The sequence below is a fragment of the Ochotona princeps genome, chromosome 4 (genome assembly GCF_030435755.1).
Source record: "Ochotona princeps isolate mOchPri1 chromosome 4, mOchPri1.hap1, whole genome shotgun sequence".
Taxonomy (NCBI): Eukaryota; Metazoa; Chordata; class Mammalia; order Lagomorpha; family Ochotonidae; genus Ochotona; species Ochotona princeps.
Window position 1 is genome coordinate 37,844,428 of NC_080835.1, and position 19,123 is coordinate 37,863,550.

Sequence of the window (19,123 nt, forward strand, 5' to 3'; positions counted from 1 at the left end):
TTTCTCCATTTTGCAAGGGTGAGAAAGAGCAGTCCTTTGCCCCATCCTGCTGCCTATGCCCTTTACCTTCTTTCCTATCCAATCATGACATATCCCTTCTGTAAAACCCAGAGAAACACCACACCTCTAGGAGGCTCCCTAGACTGCCCCAGGAAGAGCACTTTGTTTCTGATCTTCACAGGGTCCTGAGCACACAGCATCAGCACAGCTCTCTAACTACTTGACTAATCCCATTTTCTGTGCTCCTCAGCACCAAGTGCTATGCCTAGCACATGTCTGCTTCATGCAGTAGAATCTGCCTTATCTGAGACCTCTGCCCTTCTCTATTACAGGATAGATGAGGGGCAGGTAGCAAAAATGAGAAAAAGACCATCCTTCCTCACAGGCACAGGTGTGTGGATGATCTGTGGACTGGTAAAGTGTGGATTGCAAAAACTTTGGGGGTGGATCTCAAACATCACTCCAAGACAGTGGGAGACCCACTGGCAAGACTCCAAGAGAAAATAGATGGGGGTTCAAGGTCCAGGACTCCTGAAGTGGGGCAGGGAGACCTAATCCAGGAAGTTCCCAAACAGTCACATCTCTACCTGTTTCCTCAAAGCCTTCAACCTTGGCCCCAACACCTGCCATCTGTGCCTTAGAACAAAGGCCCTTGAACAGGCAAATGGAGCAGGCCTCAGCAGCTGAAAACATATCAAGGACAGGTGCACACTCCCGCCTGAGCGCCAATGTGAGCCTGAGTCACTGTGGAGGAGTGGAAGATGTATCTCTGGGGCTTTCCAACTGCCATTTTTTTTAAAATCAGAGGTGGAGCCTCAGGGCATTCAATCATCTTCAAAAGGAAAACAAAAAGCATTAAAAAAGACATGATTTTTAAAAAAACACTATGTATGATGCTTCTCCAGTAGTTCTGTAGGTGGCTAGAGATGGGCAGTAGAGAATAATAGAAACAGCAGGTCTTTAAAGAGCAGATGCAAACAGCTTAGTCACTGCCCAACATGTGGTCCTCCTTTCTCCCACGTATAACCTGACCTCCTTACATCTTGTTTTCCTCATCTGTTTTTTACAGGAATAAAACTTGCAATGACTTCGGAAATTAAATAAGATACAAATTTGCACATTGCTTAGCTGGATGCTAAGCTCATGGAAGGTTTTCAATCAATGGATTTTCTTCCAATAATTTAACAGGAAGCAATATATTCCACGTGCCCTGAAATAGTGAAGAAAGTCCAACTTGAGAACAAAACTACCCTTGTATTAGGAGGTGATAGAATTCGAGGCCAGACACCTTCCTACATAAACATCAATCTTCTAACCAGTCCTGCTGTCACTGTTCCCAATAACATCAGTGTAAGAAGCTCTACATGACAGACCATCACTTTTGGGAGATAGAGGTAGATGATCATGGAGAGGAGATTTTTCTTTCTCTCCCAAGGAACACAAAAGTGGGGTCCTTGTGCTACCTTAAGTTAAGAGAAGAGGTGCCAAAAATTGCTGAAAGTGGGGGTGCCTGGTGTCTCACTCCTAAGTTGTTATTAGAGTTGGCTGAGAGCTGCCTTCTAGGCCACAGGACTGTGGGGAAACGATACAGTGACTGTATAACAGGGCAGGGAGCTGCTGTCATGTGACAGGAAGTATGCTACTCTCTGCAATGTGTAATGGAGCCCAGGTGTTTCTGTTGCATCCGTGGCAGGTTCTGGAGGGACCAAGAGATCGAGGTGAAAGAGCCGGCCAGATCTCATAAAAGACTGCAGTGCTCAGAGCAGCCCAGGAATGAGACCCAGCCAGCAAGACATGCTGTCCCTAAGACAAGGGGGAGTTATAGATATCCAAGAGAGGGATGATGACTTTCTTCTCTATGGTGCCCCAGTCCTGTAAGGAAGTCCAGGGACTATATCCATCACCCTTTTCAAGCATCTATAGCCACTCGTGTGGAATGATACAGGGAAGATGAGTACAGTTTGGGGTTTGGGAGCAGAGCAGATGTTGTAGCACAGTGCTTAAGCCACTGCCTGTGATGCAACTATCCTTCATCAGAGTGCTGGTTCAAGTTCTACTTCCTCTGCTCCCTCTGCTTCCTACTGAACTTTCTGCTAATGCACCAGAGAAGGCACTGGAGCATGATTGAAGTGCTTGGGTCCCTGCCACCCACAGTGGAGAAGCAGACATAGTTTTTGCTTGTAGGCATCTGAACCCAGCATATCAAAGATGTTTCTCTATCTTTTCCTCAAAATCTCTCTCTCTCCCTGCCACTCTGCCAATCAAATGAACAAATATTTTTTAAAAGTTTGTGGAAGAAATAAACAATAATGAGTCACACAGTGGACATAAAATTATTCTAATAACATGATTAAAGAGTTATGAATTCTATCATTTAAGTGGAACTCAACCCAGCAGGAAAGAAGGGGGGTTTAACAGCACAAGGGGAAGGCAGTTACGGAAATTCTTTAAAACCACTTCATAGTTTCTGCCCAGGCTGCTGATTCCCCAGCACATTGAACCAGAGACAACAAGAGCCATGTCCATATGGAGAAAGGGCAGAGAGATGAGGGTCTCTCCTCAGACATGCCTCCTTAGATCACACACCATCTTCCCCATGTTCCAGGTAACAGAGTTCAGTCTGATTTCTCTCCTCTACATGGCACACTCACAAGTTAGCCACCTGAAACCCCCACACCTAGGTTTAAATGATGGGGTTACTGCCCCTCTCTAGCAATGTGTCCCAGGATTATCATTCACAACTTCTTTAGGCAAAGTGCCTCCCTTGTAAACAGAGGCTGTTAAAAAAACTACAGCCTCAGTTGTGAGAACTGGAGCTCATACAGATACAATCCTTAAGAGCCTGGTTGGTGCTTACACACTCAACAACTACAGCATTGATTCCAGGTCCCCTAGGGTAAGGAGAAGGTGGGGTAGGTGGCAGGACAAGTGAGGCAGAGCAGGACTGACTGCTGAAGGGCCAGGGGACCTGCAGAGTCTGTGTTCCCTGGAAGCCTTGTTGCTAATTACACTCAGACTCTAAAAGGACTCAAAGTCCATGCTGGTGAGGGCAGGGAGGAGGGCGTGTGAGAGTGCGTGTGTAGCACAAGCTTGTCCATGCGTGTGTGTTTGAGTAGCACAGGCTTATCTGTGTGTGTATGTAGCACAGGTTTGTATGTGTGTGCAACACAAGCTTGTCCGTGTGTGTGTGTGTGTGTGTAGCACAGGCTTGTTTGTGCATGTGTATGTAGCACAGACATGTGTGCGTGTACGTGTATTTGTGTTTGTTTATTTTGCACAGACTTGTCCCTGGGATCCAAACAGTCCCAGGACTGAGAGGACCATGCCCTGCCCTGGCAGCACAAGTACTATCTAGCCGGAAGAACTTTATCTGCTCCACTGAATGCCATCATCACCAATCCCAACAACATGCAGTCCAGGTGCCAGTCGGCTCCGACCTCACTATATCCCACAAGGCAGGAGAGTCCTACAAGTTTCCTGCTTTCAGAACTGGAAGCAGGGCTGACCACAACACAAGTGCTTCTGAGACTCTAGCAATGTGGCCAAACTTGGCATGTAACTAGAGCTCCCAATCTGGGAATTTCAGCAATTCCACTAAGGGCATGACACATTCAGGAGTTCCCACATAGTGGCAATTTTTACCACCCAAACCCAATTCCAGAACAGATGCCAGCTCAGACATGCAGCCAAGAAAACCAAATTCTCACTATGCAGCACAGCAAATGCAAGGAAGAGACACCAACAGTAAGTACCCACTGTTTGTAAACTCACCTGTCCCATTTGGTTGCCTCCTTCACAGCTTCTTTTGGCCTGACCCTGACACTGAGGTCCAGAGTAATATGAAGCTTTTTCAAAAGTGACCTCACTAGGGCAAAGTGGCACCATCTGAAGCTCAAACTGCTTTACCTGCTTTGGGAAAACTGGAGGCAGGTGCAGCCTAATGAGTTTGGGAGGCTGCCGGGGCCTATGGCAGCTTCTGAGCTGGCAGCTGCTCATGTTGACAAACAGGAGAGAGTGAAAGTTTCCAGGTTGAGAAGTTGCCTGAGGAGGCTGAGACTTCAGATCAGCCATTTCCTGTCCAACATTCCATAATGAAGACCCACAAATGTTAATGCACTAATTATTAGCCTACAAATTTAAGTTCATTAAAAATCAATCAGGCTATTAAAATGAAGCACTGCATGACTAAATCACATGCTTTTCGTTCCTTCTCTCTTTCATTATTTTTTTCTTTAAGCAAGCAAAGGTGCTGGTGCTTCTAACACAAGTGAGACATAAGGATTATATATTTCTCCCTGGTCTCTGTACAATTTAGAGACTTTTGAGATGTAGTATTTTCTCTCACACAGGTAAGACCTGACTTTATAATGATCAGTAGGCCTTTACATCAAATCAGCTTTGTTCCCACATCCCTTCTCACACAGGGGCAGCTCCTGTTTCACCTTTGCCTTGGGGTCTTGCCCAAGCAGCTGGTATGGCTGGTTCTGCACTCTTGTAGTGATTCCTTGGGTTGTCATAAAGTTGGCATCCTCAAGTCTAGGCAAGCACTGAGCTTCCTGAAGGAAAACAAAACCAGAACATCCCACCGGTCCCCATGGTCTTCACTCTGTTCAGGTTATCAATACGCAGCAGGTGGGCATTTCCAATGAAGAAAAGGTAGTTCCAGGATAAGCATCTAACTCACCTTCTGCAGACAGCCCCTGGATGTTGATTCCCTTAGCTGCCAGGAAATTCAAGCAGGCATCTATGTTTTCAATCTAAGGGGGAAAAAATATACACTTAATGAGCATCCTAACTTCCATGGTCATTTCTTACCAGGAACAAAGGGCAAACAGAAGGTTGTGAAAATGGTCACTGGATGGACGTGCGCCTGCAGGTTAGCAACCCTCTTTGTCTCTACTTGCACAGGAAAAGGTTACCTAATATCTCAACCACACAGTGCCAAAAACCAAGGCCTTGGATTGCTCATAGCTGCCAAAAATAACTGCGGTGGAACAGGAACTCTCATCTTGATCACTGTCTGCAGTGCAATCCTGAAAACTTGAGCAGTGGCCAGAGAAATGGAGAAGGAGACGAGACACATGGACCCGCCCATCCAGCAACAGCTGGCAGACATTTCCAGCCACCAACAAGACAGGCGGTCAAAGGCAGAAACCATGAATGGGATTTTCAGCAGGAATTTGGGTAGTGTTTCCTCACAAAATTTCCAGCATGGCAGGCCCGGCTCATGGCCAGGGAGGGCTGGCACCTCCTGGACCCTTCTTCTCTTTGTTCCGTCTATGATGAGAAGGGCCCCACAAGGCAGACTCTGGAAGGTCTCTCAGATTTGCTATGGCTAATGCCACGGCCAAGGGCAAGCCAGTGTCTAGCCTGCACAAAAGAACAATTAGGTCATTTCCCAAAAGTCTGATTTGACTTCAGTTGTCGGGGCTAATTACCTCTTGGTTTAAAGGAAAATATTTCGTTGAACTATGGAAATACAGCGGGGTGGAGCAATCCACCGTGGGAGGGGGAGGGTTTGGGGAGGGGCGGGGGGAATTCCAGTGCAAAAAAAAAAAAAAATGTGTGTCACATAATGCAATGAAATTAATAATAAAAAAACAATAAAAAAAAAGGAAAATATTTCGGCTTTATTACTGTCACTGGTGACAACAAAGGAGAGAAATCACTTTGGCCTTGGCATAGGGATCTTTGTGTTTCATACAATTTACTGTTTATAATTGGGGCCCCATTCCCCTTCCCAATGAGCCCACCTCACATGACTTCCCAGGCTCATTGCCACTCATTTTCACAAACTTACACCAGTATTAACCTGTGGAATTTATTTTGAACTGGGGAAGAATCATTTGTTCCCCGCCACGTCCTGCACCCAACAGTAGACACACAGCCATTCTCCTTCCTGATCCCAAAGCAATTTTTGAGTCAGCATAAAGCATCTATGTTTTAAGAGCTCTAATCAGAGTAGAGACTGGCTCTAAGGCAGACTTCTTAATGCTCATCTACACTTTCCTACTGATATTTAACATCTTCCTTCTCTGTCCTGTCCTCTGTCTCTTCTGAATATGTTATACTTCGGGATACTGGAGTCAAGATGCACTCTTCTTCTGGGAACCCACTCAAGTTGAGCTTGAAATTACCACATATTTGCATCTGTCAAGGGCCCTCACCTGGGAGACATTTTCACAACTCTAGAAAAAGGTGCAGAATACAGTTTCCCGGAAAGGGAAATAAATTCTCACACTCTGAGTGATACCTGTCTGCATCACAAGTATTCTTTATACAGCTGGAAGAAAAGGACTTTTAATTGCTCTTTTCTTTCTGTTTAACCTCAGGATAGCAGACATGACAATTAGGTAATATTACCTGGGAGATAAGGAAGAAATGGGGGGAAAGGAAGTAAATGACTAGGAATCCTTTATCAGTGGTGTTTTTGAGCAATCTGCTTCCTTTTATAACACATGATTATATCTCTAAATACTATTTCGCCCTACTATGAAACCATGCTTCTGATGGAAAATGTTACCTCGATTTCCTTATTTTTACTGGTTCACACAGTAATAATGTACATTATAACTCAAAATGGGTTGTTGTATCCACAAAGAGGCACTGCTATTTAGTTTGTAAGAAAATGTCCATATCCCTGTCTTCCTATGAGCCTAGCTTCTTTCTCTCTTTGAAACAATATGGGGGGACCCGGCATGACAGCCTAGTCGCTAAAATCCTTGGCTTGCATGTGCTGGGATCCCATGTGGGCACCAGTTCTAATCCTAGCACCCCCATTTCCATCCAGCTCCCTGCTTGCATCCAGGGAAAATATTTGAGGACGGCAGGTGGGGTTGCAGCACCTGCGTGGGAGACCTGGATGAAGCTCCAGACTCCTGGCTTTGGATTGGCTCATCTCCAGTCATTGTGGGAGCTTAGGAAGTGAATTGGTGGATGGAAGATCTTACTCTCTACCTCTCCTCCTCTCTGCATATGTGACTTTGCAATAAAAATAAATAAATCTTTAAAAAATGGTGATGGGGGAAGTCAGTGAGAGAATTTGGGGAGGGGAGAGGGGAAACACCAAATTCTATGCAACTGCATTATAAAATAATAATAATAATAAAATACAGTAAAAATATGGTGGATGGGGCCAGTGTATGGCTCAACTGGCTAATGTTCCCTCCTGTAACACTGGCATCCAAATGGGCACAGGTTCCCATCCTGGATGCTCTAGTTCCCATCCAGCTCCCTGTTTATGGCCTGGGAGAGCATCAGAGGAAGGCCCAAAGCCTACATAGAAGACTTGGAAACAGGTCCTGGTTTCTGCTTCAGATGGGCTCAGCTCCGGCCATTGTGGCCACTTGGGGAATGAAACATTGGATTGAAGATCTTTCTCTCTTTTCTTCTCTTTTTCTCTATATAAACGTGCCTTCCCAACAAAAATAAATCTCTCATATATATACACACGCACACACACACACATATACATACATATGGTAGTTGTGCACATATACACACATATTTATTTATAGTGCTTGTGAGTGGCTTTGGCAATTACTTTCCCATGGATGATGAGAAAAAGAAAAAGCTGACCATTCCCCCCAAGTCTGTTAATACAAAATAGAAAATGATACACTGGGGTCTGCAAATTAAAATGCCATCATGCCAATTGGAGTACCTAGGTTCAAGTCCCAATTCTTGTTTTTTTTTTAAGATTTATTTTTATTGGAAAGACAGATATAGAGAGAGGAGGAGAGACACAGAGGAAGTTTTCTATCCACTGATTCACTCCCCAAGTGACCACAACGGCTGGAGCTGAGCTGATCCAAAGCCAGGAGCCAGCAGCTCTTCCAGCTCTCCCATGTGGGTGCAGGGTCTCAAGGCTTTGGGCTGTCTTTGACTGCTTTCCCAGGCCACAAGCAGGGAGCTGGATGGGAAGCAGAGCTGCCAGGATTAAAACTAGTACCCATATGGGATTCCGGTGTATTCAAGCTGAGGACTTCAGTTGCTATGCTGCCGCGCAGGGACCAATAAAATACATTTTTAAGAAGATATATGGACATTTATCTTGAAGTCTCATGTAGGTAAGGTGACAAAGGTAGCACCAGTGCAACAGTATAGCCCTGAGAAAGAACAAACAAGACGGACACCCACACAACCAAGAATAGCACTGCTCTATTAAAAACACAATTGCTACAATATGTTCCTTCGAGGGAGCATAAAATACACTTACTTGTCATATTTATGGAGCGTTCGGTGCATATAGCAGCAGTTAAAGCACATGGCAATGTCTTCCTACACAACTAACCTTTATATATTTCAATTCAGCCATCTGCTGGGCTTTTTTGTTGTTGTTGTTCTTCCTTTTTTGGCGACATAGAGATTGCTATCTTCCATACACTGGCTTACTCCCTAGATGGTTATAGCAGCTTGGCTAGGAATCAGGAACTCAATCCAGGTCCTTGGACCACAAACTCTGTTATCTCTCAGATTGCATATCAACAGGTAGATGTAATCAGAAGCAGAGTCAGAGCTGGAACTTCACCATACCAACACGGGACTTGGTATACTAAATGCAGTTTTTTTAAATTAATTTAAAAAATATTTGAAAGACGGAGTACCACAGAGAAAAGAAAGACACAGAGGGAGAATTTTCCATCTACTGATTCACTCCCCAAATGGCTGCAATGAGCTTCTTTCTAGACTCTCATGTGAGTACATGTACCCAAGCTTTTGGGCCATCTTCTGCTGTCTTCCCAGGCACATTGGCAGAGAACTGGATGGGAAGGGAAACAGCCAGGATTCAAACTGGCATCCCTATAGGATGCCAGCGTCTCCGGAGGAGGCTTAACCTAATATGGCACTATGCCAGTCCCTTGACTTTGTTTAAAAGTTTATTTATTTTCCTTTATTGGAAAGGCAGACCAGATTTATGGAGAGAGAGACAGAAAAATCTTCCAACTGTTGGTTCACTCCCCAAATGGCCACAATGGTTTGAGCTAAACCTGTCTGAAGCCACAAGCCAGGAGCCTCTTTCGGGTCTCCCATGCAGATGCATGGTCCCAAAGTTTCCCCAGATCACAAGCAGGGAGCTGTAGGGGAAGTGGAGTATCCAGGACGAGAACCAGAACCTATATAGGATCCTGGCACTTGCATGGTAAGAATTTTGCAATTGAGCTATTACACTGGGCCTGGCTTTCTTTTAACATTAAATTCTATTAAAAGCAGAGAAAATTACAAATGGGTTACCTAGAATATTTCTCCATCATTTGCTAATTTTTCAAAGTCCTATCATTTTTCCCTAGAAATTCATAATTTAGATCAGCTGTTTTTTTATTGGATGGGGAAAAAAGTAGAGGAGAGAGAATACCCATCAATGTCAGTAACATTTTAGGCTGTCATGATGTGGGATGGTGGATAGGCTAATGGCATCTAATGGGTTAAAATCAGAGATGATGCTAAATACCCTGCAACACACAGGAAAATGCTGTCAACTGGGAGTGTTAAAGGGGTTGGGGATGAGAAACGCTAAGTCATAGGTTTCCTTTCATCATTCACTCAGTTAACACAATTGTGTGGATGTTTGCTGTGAGCCAGGTTATGATTCTTTGGATGATGTTGGTTTCAGCAAGTATTATGTGCTGGAGAAATCGAGGTAAAGAGGGCAGATACTATGTGACCAAAGCTGCACTAGTCAACAGCTCAGCTGGGGCAGGGACATAGGTGTGCTCCTCCCCGTCACAGGAGCCTCACTTACTTCATTTTTCTCCTTAGCAACTGCGAAGTCACGGGGCATACGCATCCTCTGTCCCATCCCTTTGGTGAACCGAAGCAAAGGAAGCATGAGGATCTTTCTTCAGTCAGTGAACCAGGACTACAGGGGCACTAAGAACCTCTTCTAACAGGAGGTGAACCACAAGCAGCCACCTCCAGATGGCCTGAAAATGCTAAAACCAAGAACTTGGTCATGGTGTAAAAGATCGTTTATAAGCCCAGAGTGCCTTGAATGCTTTACCTCGCCTATGAACTCTGTTCACAAAAGGAGTTCAAAAAACATTCCTTACGTTTCAAATCCCCTCTTTCATAATGTTCCATTAAGGTTAAAAATCACTCCTGACAAGGCAGCGCTGACCCACGCTCTTTTCATCTGCACCCCGGGAAGAGACTGAGGCCTGGAAGCAGAGCGGGGTCAGAGGTGGATTCCAACCTCCTGCTTCATTTGGAATGAGATCAGAAGGGGAGACTGTTTCTTTGATCTAGGCCATCGTGCGACAAAAATTCACCTTCAAGTTCTCCTCTGAATCCAGCGCAGGGAAGCAAACCATCTTTATGTGCTGTTGATACTGCAGAGTCTAGCCACAGCCCAAGAAGGACAAGCCCCAGCAGCAGCACCTAGTACTCCTGACAGCACCAGGATGTCCTCACACTGTCTTTAGAGAGGCTCAGGGCTCATGTGTGATCCAGACACACAGCATGAGAGGAGGATCCGGTTTAAGTTGGGAGGCAGAGCCCAGTGAAGTATGTAAATATGATCAAAGTTGTTCATTAGCACATAGCAGCCAATATAAACTACTTTCCAAAATTAGCCAGGGGAAAAAAAATTGCAAAGTCTGACATTCCAGTGGTGTTAAAGAGGGGATGAGGACTGGGTGAGAAGTTTATTACAACTGTTGCCATAGATATGAGCCCAACAGCTGAAATTTGCAACATTAGCTGAGTTGGAGTTTCCTCCCAAAGAGGGTCCCCCATATAGTTTGTAGTCCCTGGGATCAGAAAATGCAGTAAAGAGGGCAAGCAGAAAAAAGGGACAGCCCAAGTTCAGGATGCTCTTAGGGCCAAATGTGGCCTTTCTCTTGTAGTGGCTCACAAACTTAGAAAAGGAAACTACAACAAATCATTCTTCCAGGCAGCTGATACCTCCAAGTTAAGATTGGAGAGTTTCTCAACGACTGAACTTGAGGCTCGCAAGCAACTTCCACAGAATTCACTAGTTACTGCCTTGGATCGTCCATACCCAAGGAATACCCTTACTCAGGCTGCCAGGGACAATCAAAACAAATGCCCAACAACTGGAAGGCGAACCAGGGACAGGAGGCAAATGGAGAACTTCACATTTCAGTCATGGTTTAGGCTGCACTGGGCCTCAGGATAATGTAAAATATGCAAACCTCGGAAGTACCGCTATCTGCCTGGTAACTTAGAGACTGATCAAATACCATCTGTTGTGGCAGTTGTCATGGCAGCATTTTTCTCTGAATACCAACCAGTGTAGTCCAGTGCAAAGCACAGGAAAATGATGAATGCAAACGAACACCATCACCATGGCAGCTATCACAAATTCAGGGGAAGATGATGCCTTGAGCATACCTACTAAATGCAAGGCGACTAGCTCATAGAAGTCAACAGGTTCTCCCCACATCACCCAGAGATCCCCATCCTGGAACAAGTGCCAAATAGGCATGGTTACCGAATTTTTTTTCTTACAATCATGAAATGCTTGACACCTGGGCAATGGGAGTCCAGATTCCAGAAGAAGCTTAGAGAGACCAGGCAAGTTCTGGAGACTTTTAAAAAGAGTACAGCATAGGTTTAGTGAAACTCGTGCATGCTCAATTTCCTTCCAAAAGTGTTTGTGACCCTTGTGCCTGATACTGCTTCTAGCCATCAAAACTCACGCTCCTCCTCCAATTAGTTACCTATTCCTTAATTCATACTTCCTAAACACACGTACAGGTGTCAGTCAATGTGTTGGGGCTGGGGACACAATAGTGAAGGAAATCTTGCAGAAATCACAAGTCTATTGTAGGTGAACAGACGTGAAACAAGACATGCACTAATCACTACACAACAAGTTATTACGATTCCTTTTTTTTTTAAAGATTTATTCATTTTATTTCAGCCAGATATACACAGAGGAGGAGAGACAGAGAGGAAGATCTTCCGTCCGATGATTCACTCCCCAAGTGAGCCGCAACGGGCCGGTGCTGTGCCATTCCGAAGCCGGGAACCAGGAACCTCTTCCAGGTCTCCCACACGGGTGCAGGGTCCCAATGCATTGGGCTGTCCTCGACTGCTTTCCCAGGCCACAAGCAGGGAGCTGGATGGGAAGTGGAGCTGCCGGGATTAGAACCAGCGCCCATATGGGATCCCGGGGCTTTCAAGGCGAGGACTTTAGCCGCTAGGCCACGCCGCCGGGCCCCACGATTCTTATGAAAGAGAAAATAAACATATTCTGGAATGACTGGTGCAGCCTGGGGCAGGAGGAGGAGAGGGCAGATAGGTCAGGCAAGGACTTTTTTTTTAAGATTTATTTTATTTTTATTTGAAAGTCAGATATACAGAGGAGGAGAGACAGAGGGGAAGATCTTCCCTTCAATGATTCATTCACCAAGCAGCCTCAACGGCCGGAGCCAAGCTGATTCAGAGCCAGGAGCCAGGAGTTTTTTCTGGGTCTCCCACATGGGTGCAGGGTCCCAAGGTTTTGGGCTGTCCTCAACTGCTTTCTCTGGCCACAAACAGGGTGCTAGATGGGAAGTGGGGCTGCTGGGATTAGAACCGGCGCCCATATGGGATCCCAGTGCATGTGAGGTGAGGACTTTAGTTGTTAGGCTACTCCACTGGGCTCAGGCAAGGACTTCTTAAGGAAGAGACAACAGGTGCATCCATAGACAGCAGTTTTTTACATATTTTGTTGTAGCCACAAGCACCTGGGATAAAGTATAGCATATAGTAAATACAGGAGAATATTTGAAGAAATGAAAGAAAATGAGTTATCCAGCACACAAATGGGAGCAAAAGAGGACATGAAGGCAAGAAAACTTGACATGAAATGGTTTCCTTAAAGTGGAAAGGAAAACACCTGTGTGAGCCCCAGGAAAACTAGAATGGCTGGAGCCCAGTGGGCAAGTGAGAAGAGTACAAAAAGGTCACGTGACAGGGGCAGATGTTAGCCAGGTAAGAGTAGTCACATAAAGAACATGAGAAGGGGTAGTCTTTCAAGTTCTTGTGGAAGCCTTGTCAGCATTATATATGCCCCGTTACCAGGGTAATGTCAGCCTGTCTGAAAGATGGAGGAAGAGTTTAAGTTATTTTGTGATGGGGTTGGCTGGGGGTGGGATATAGGATGAGAATATCAACATCTGTAACCACAGGTACTAGGAAGGTCTGCTGCATTAGCAGACACCTATTCCTCCACCCTTTTCAAAGATAAAGACAACAAGGAGGAAAATGTAAAAGAAATTTGACCATGGAACAAAACCAAAAAGCAAATTGCAACATGGTGAGACATCCTCTTAAGTGTATGGCTGAAGGGTGTTGTCATTCTTTGGACCACGCCCTACTGTATCATTTGCCCAGTGTTATTTCTTTTTGTCCACTAGCATCTCTGCCAATGGACAAATGATCACATGGCTCCTGGGCTAAAGTGTAGCACTGGAGATGCAGGACCCCATGGAGCAGGGCTTTCAGTGTCCTCACAAGTCTGGGGTTTTTTTTAAAGATTTATTTCATTTTTATTTGAAAGTCAGATATACAGAGGAAGAGAAACAGAGAGCAAAATCTTCCATCCGCTGATTCACTCCTCAAGTGGTCTCAATGGCCAGAGCTGTGCCAATCCGAAGCCAGGAACCTGGAGTCTCTTCCAGGTCTCCCACATGGGTGCAGGGTCCCAAGGTCCTCTACTGCTTTCCCAAGCCACAAGTAGGGAGCTGGATGGGAAAGGGGGCTGCCAGGATTAGAACCAGCACCCATATGGGATCCTGGCACATGCAAGGCGAGGACTTTAGCTGCTAGGTTACTGCACCAGGCCTCACAAGCCTTGATTTTAGAAGACTCCAGAAATGAGACAAATGTCTGCGAGTGATTCACATTCTCTGGAGTAGAGAAGTATTTGAGAACATCAGGGACTGCCTTCTGGAGGCTACCAGTGCTGTTGCTTTTTGGCAGGTGTACAAAATCGACTGTGCCCAGTAGTACCAGTAGCTTTGTGCCCCTTGTCCTGGCTTTGGTGACACAGAAATGCTGAGGAACATGGGAGTCAGGGACTGGGTGCTGCTTATTAGTCCCCATGTTGGGTTTCTTCTCTTTTTGCTTTATTGCCTTGCTCAGTCCTTCCCTTGATTTGGCAGTGTTATCCACTGCACTGCTTGTATCGTTTTTGCCTTCATCTTTCCAAGATGCTATCAAAAACTCTTTTTTGAAAAAAAAACTTGTATTAATTTTTCTGCTATTACAGCAAATGGACTGATCCATATGGGTATGAATAATCCCTTCTAGAGAAGAAAGAAATGAAAAGCAAGAACCTCAGGTTTCTCCAGTGCCAATCAGTTTTAGGTCTGGCAGCCTCTGCATGCATTCAGTTGGTATACCATTGTGAGGATCACCCCTCCTGCTACAGACTCAGGGTAACACTCTTTCCTTTTTAAAGTGATCATTTCAACTCAATTCCCAAAGAAACTGTCCAATATATCTTGACAATAGGATGCCGGACTGTCTACCATTGCCCATGCCCACAATGATAGACTTACGACTACTTATGAAGGACTATACTATTGTAATAATATAAGGGAAATCAGTGGGAGGAGTAGGTGATTTTGGGAGGGGTAAGGGAAATCCCAGAGCCTATGGAACTGTATCATATAATACTAATAATAATCATAGGAAAAAAAACTCTGGAAAGCTACATCAGTGGTCTGATCTGCAGAATAGGCATTCTAATACCTACCACTCAGGGTGATGACTGTCATTAGACAAGAGGACATATGAGCAGCATTTAATAAGTGTCCCAGAAATGGTAGTTTTTGCTACTGGGTTATAATTTGGCAAGTTAAGACCATGATACTCTAAAGTCAAGTCTGTTGCTGGTAAAACTCAGATTTGGACAAGATTATCTGCCTTGCACCCCTTCCTCCAGGGCTTATCTCCCAATGCTTGTGATCCAAGAATCTGAGCCATTTGTAACACACCAGATAACACCTGTGTTCCTGAAGTCCATCTCTTTAAAAGATGCTGATAAGCTGATTCACACCAAGAAAGCAGGCTTCTCCTGTTACCTCTTGCCCCTAAGTACTAGGTGGCAACATCTATTCAAAGAGAATGAACTTGGACCCTCCATACCTGGGTCCTGGCTCCCAGAAAAACCATCCATGAGACCCTGGAAAATTATTAATTTCTTTAAATCTTGGATTTGTCCTGCAACATGGGCCTGCTCATACCTATCTCAGCATTTCAGGGGCTAAGATCGGAACATGCATGTCAGTGGTCTGGAACTTTCTGCAGTCAGGATTCAAAAGATCCATGTAAGTTCATAATGGTAGAATTCCAGACAGCAATGGCATTTCCTGGGAGTAAAAGATCACTTCAGAGTTGTAAGGCACTCTGATGCTTGACATAAGTAAAGTCTTTCTACCAGTAGGTGCTTTGTTCCTAGAATTCATTTGGACCCCGTCAGAGAATCAATGCTGCCTATCTAAAAAGCTTCGTGATCAATGCCTCCTTTATTATGGCCCATGAGAAAATAAAACCTTTAGTTTTGGGTAAGAAAAGTCAAATAGTCCATTATGAAAAAAGTATGAAAGTGCCTAAAAAAATTATAACTAGAACCACTCACTATGTGATATAGACTTTGCATTACTGGGCTTATACCAAAGGAAATGAAATAAGTGTCTCTGAGAGACACCTCTACCCTCATGTTTCTTACAGCATTATTCCCAACAGCCAGTATATAGAAACACCCAAGTATCTATGATTTGATGAATGGATAAAGAAAATTTGGCGCACACACACACACACACACACGACACAACATTATTCAAGCACAAAAAAAGGAATCATTTCCATTTGTGACAATAGGGATAAACCCAGGGGACATTATGTTAAATGAAATAAGCTAGACAAAGAGACAAATAATGAATGATCTCACCTAAAAATAGAATCTAAAAATATGATTTTATGAAGGAGTGTACTAGGGAGTAGCAGATACTGAGGGATGCTGGGCCAAAGGTTCAAACTTTCTTACAAGGTGAACAAGTTCTAGGGAGCTCTGTTAATTCACATGATGGTGGTAATCACTGCACAATGTGTACTTACACCAAAACTGTTAAAACATGGAAACTTCAAAAGTTTTGTAGAGAACTTTGTTTTCATTCATGAAGAAAAGGACAAACTCAGGCCCAAATTTTAAAAGAAAACTCTTAACTTCAGGTTCCTTTTGAACCAATGAAAAAGAGTGGAACTGTGGCTATGTGGAGAATTCCAGACAGGAACCAACTAGAATCTGGGTATTCCTCAAAAAATACTGATCAGGCATCAGCTCTCTTCTTGGCTGAGAAAACAGAGCGGCAGACAAGAGAGTATAGTGTGGGCCTTCCCTCAAAGAACAGCCACCTGGCGAAGACTGCTTGTAAGTAAACAATTATTTAACTAAACACACAATTGCAAGCATGCCAACAACACTCATTAGCTTTCCTACTCAAAGCTGACACTGATTTGTTATGTCCTCACTATAATTTTTGAAGCATTTATATGCCCAAACTTGAATACCAGCACAGGTGGTTCAGGAGGCAGCAGAACCAAATAAAATTAAGTAAGACAGATGTTCAGTGTTCAGGAATAGACACAATCTCTGCAGTGCAAAGAATTCTCTGTTTGGAAAGGACCATCCGAAGTCCTACCTGCAGCCACAAAACAAGTATATGTAAAGGAAAACAGTAAGTTAGTACTGGGTAGGGGAATGTTAAGGTCTAGACTTACACAAAGCTGTACAACTCAGCTTTATGGCTCAGTCAATTTGCCAATATCTATAGTTTATGCTTTCTGTATTATTCATGAACAGTGATTCCACAGACTTTTAACTGTTCAGTTTCAAAGATACCATGTACCTAGTACAAAGTGTGGCCTGACAGTACCCAAGAAGCAGGAAGCAAAGTCAGTGGACCTGTCTAAATGCTTTTATCCTCAATTCTGAATTTTGCAAGATTTTCCTCATCTACTGTTAACGGCTGGCATGAAGGTTGTTCCGTTACTCTCTGCATATATGTATCACCTTATACTGCTAATGTCTGTGGGAAATCTATTCCAAAAATTACCATTCTGACTCCACTGCATTAATAACTTCTTCAAGCATTTAGTATGTGACTAGTACATGCCAGACATAATAATATCAAGCTCCATATATTACCTTAATCTATTTTGCTTCAAGAGTTATTTGTAAAGGGCAGGCATTTAGCCTAGTAGCTAAGACATCCATGACACACACTGGAGTGCCTGAGTTCAACACTTGCCTCTGACTCCTGCCTCTAGCTCCCTGCTAGTGTGCAATCTGCCAGGTAGCAGTCATGACTCAAGAAACTGAGTTCCTGCCACTCACACAGGGGAGAGCTAACAGTTTCTAGCTCCTGGCTTTGGTTAAGTCCAGCACTGACAGCATGTAGGTAGTGAAACAACACATTAGGAGTTTCTCTCTCTTTCTCTTTCTCTCTCTCTCTCTCTCTCTCTCTCTCTGTCTCTCTCTCTGTCTCTCCCTCTCCCTCTCCCTCTCCCTCTCCGTGTGTGTAACTCAGTTTCTCAAATAAATTAATGAATTCAACATTTAAAAAATGTAAAAAGCTCTTTGCAGACATGGCTAAAGTACTGTACTTGAACCATAGATGACTGGTGATCATCAACATGTGTCTTACTGGCCATGAATTTCAAATTCTCAGTTCTGCAATCAAAGCAAAGAGTTACTTGCCAAGCAATCAGAAAACATGATATTAAAAAGGTAACATTAATGATAAAATTATTCTCAAATTTGCTTATTGCTGTAGCCAGTGTCAGAAGCACAGTCAAAGATCACTGAAAGAGAACAAATCGACAAGGAAGGTGTTCATTGCAGGAAATTCTTGAGCTTTCCAAGATGACACACTATCCAAATGCCCCTATGAGAAAGTGTGACAATTTTTAACCTGCCATCAGAGCTAATCTCTGTTACTATTTATGTTCTTGTCAAGTATTTTGTTGACCCAGATCAAACTGCCATTTTTTTAGGCAAAACAATGGTTAAATATTGGCCATTCCATATGGTTCTATCAACACAACCAGGAAGACACTGACCTCCCTATTCACCACCGTTCCACCCCAAGGGTTAAAATTAAACTCCCAGGTGCCCATAAAAACAGGCCACATAAATAAAGCAACTCGGAATCAAATCCCCTCCAGTCTGTCTCCAAGGAGTCTCACAAGATTGGTTATACAATGCATGGCAAGGAAAAGATCAAGTTGGGCAGAAGCACTCCTCCCCACAGCTAACCCTGAAAGGCTCTCCTGATCCAGTTGGGGTTTCTGCCATGATATCACCTTAGAGAACCAGGATGAGGCTCAGCCTAGGTTTTAATTGCATATGGCTCATCTTACAACCCCACACCTCAGAGAGGCAGAATCAACTGCCGCAGTGAAACCCAGCACAGTGCCTTTCCTCTCATCTTCACAGTCCTTCTGTGGACTATGGGATAAGACTTTGTTCAGGTTCTACCACTCTGTTCAGCTCTGTAACTTCTACCACGTCCACAACAAGATAGGACATCTTCTTGCCCATGATAGTGACTCCGTAACAAGTTAACATACTCCGCTTGCCATTATTGGAGTGGTTTTCACTGGTGCAGCACTTACAAAGAGCAGGCGTTACTGACAAATAGGGAAATCAATGCTTCCAAGTGACCAGAGAAGTCTGGAGACGTGTAAGTGTCTCAAAGTTCCTTGCACTTCTTTGGACAAGGTACTTAATTTTCCCAACACTCTGTTTCCCTTCAGTAGAATGGGGATACTGATTTCTTGAAAGCCCTACAAAAAGCTAGTAATATCTGGGGCTGATACTGGGGTATAGTGGATATTGCCACCACCTGCAACACTGGAATCCCCTATGGGCACTGGTTTGTGTCCAGATGTTCCACTTTCAATTCATGTACCTGCTAATGGCTCAAGGAAAAAGCAGCAGATGGCCAGGTGTTTGGGCCCCTGCCACCCACACTGGAGATCTGGATTAAGCTCCTGGATCCTGGCTTTGGCCTGGCTGAAGGCTAGTTGTTATGGCCATCTGGGAGATGGAGTATCAGTCTCTCTTCTTGCTCTTTGAAATGACTTTCGCTCTGAATAAATAAAAAAG

General features: G+C 44.2%; 1 protein-coding gene across 1 annotated transcript in view; it reads right to left on the reverse strand.

The window, feature by feature from the left end:
• NAV2 (neuron navigator 2) overlaps window positions 1-19,123 on the reverse strand; it is a 406,855-nt gene that overhangs the window by 238,683 nt on the left and 149,049 nt on the right. Inside the window, exon 4 of the mRNA XM_036494526.2 lies at window positions 4,685-4,757. Within this exon, the coding sequence (XP_036350419.2) occupies window positions 4,685-4,757 (73 nt within the window). The remainder of the gene's footprint in view (window positions 1-4,684; window positions 4,758-19,123) is intronic.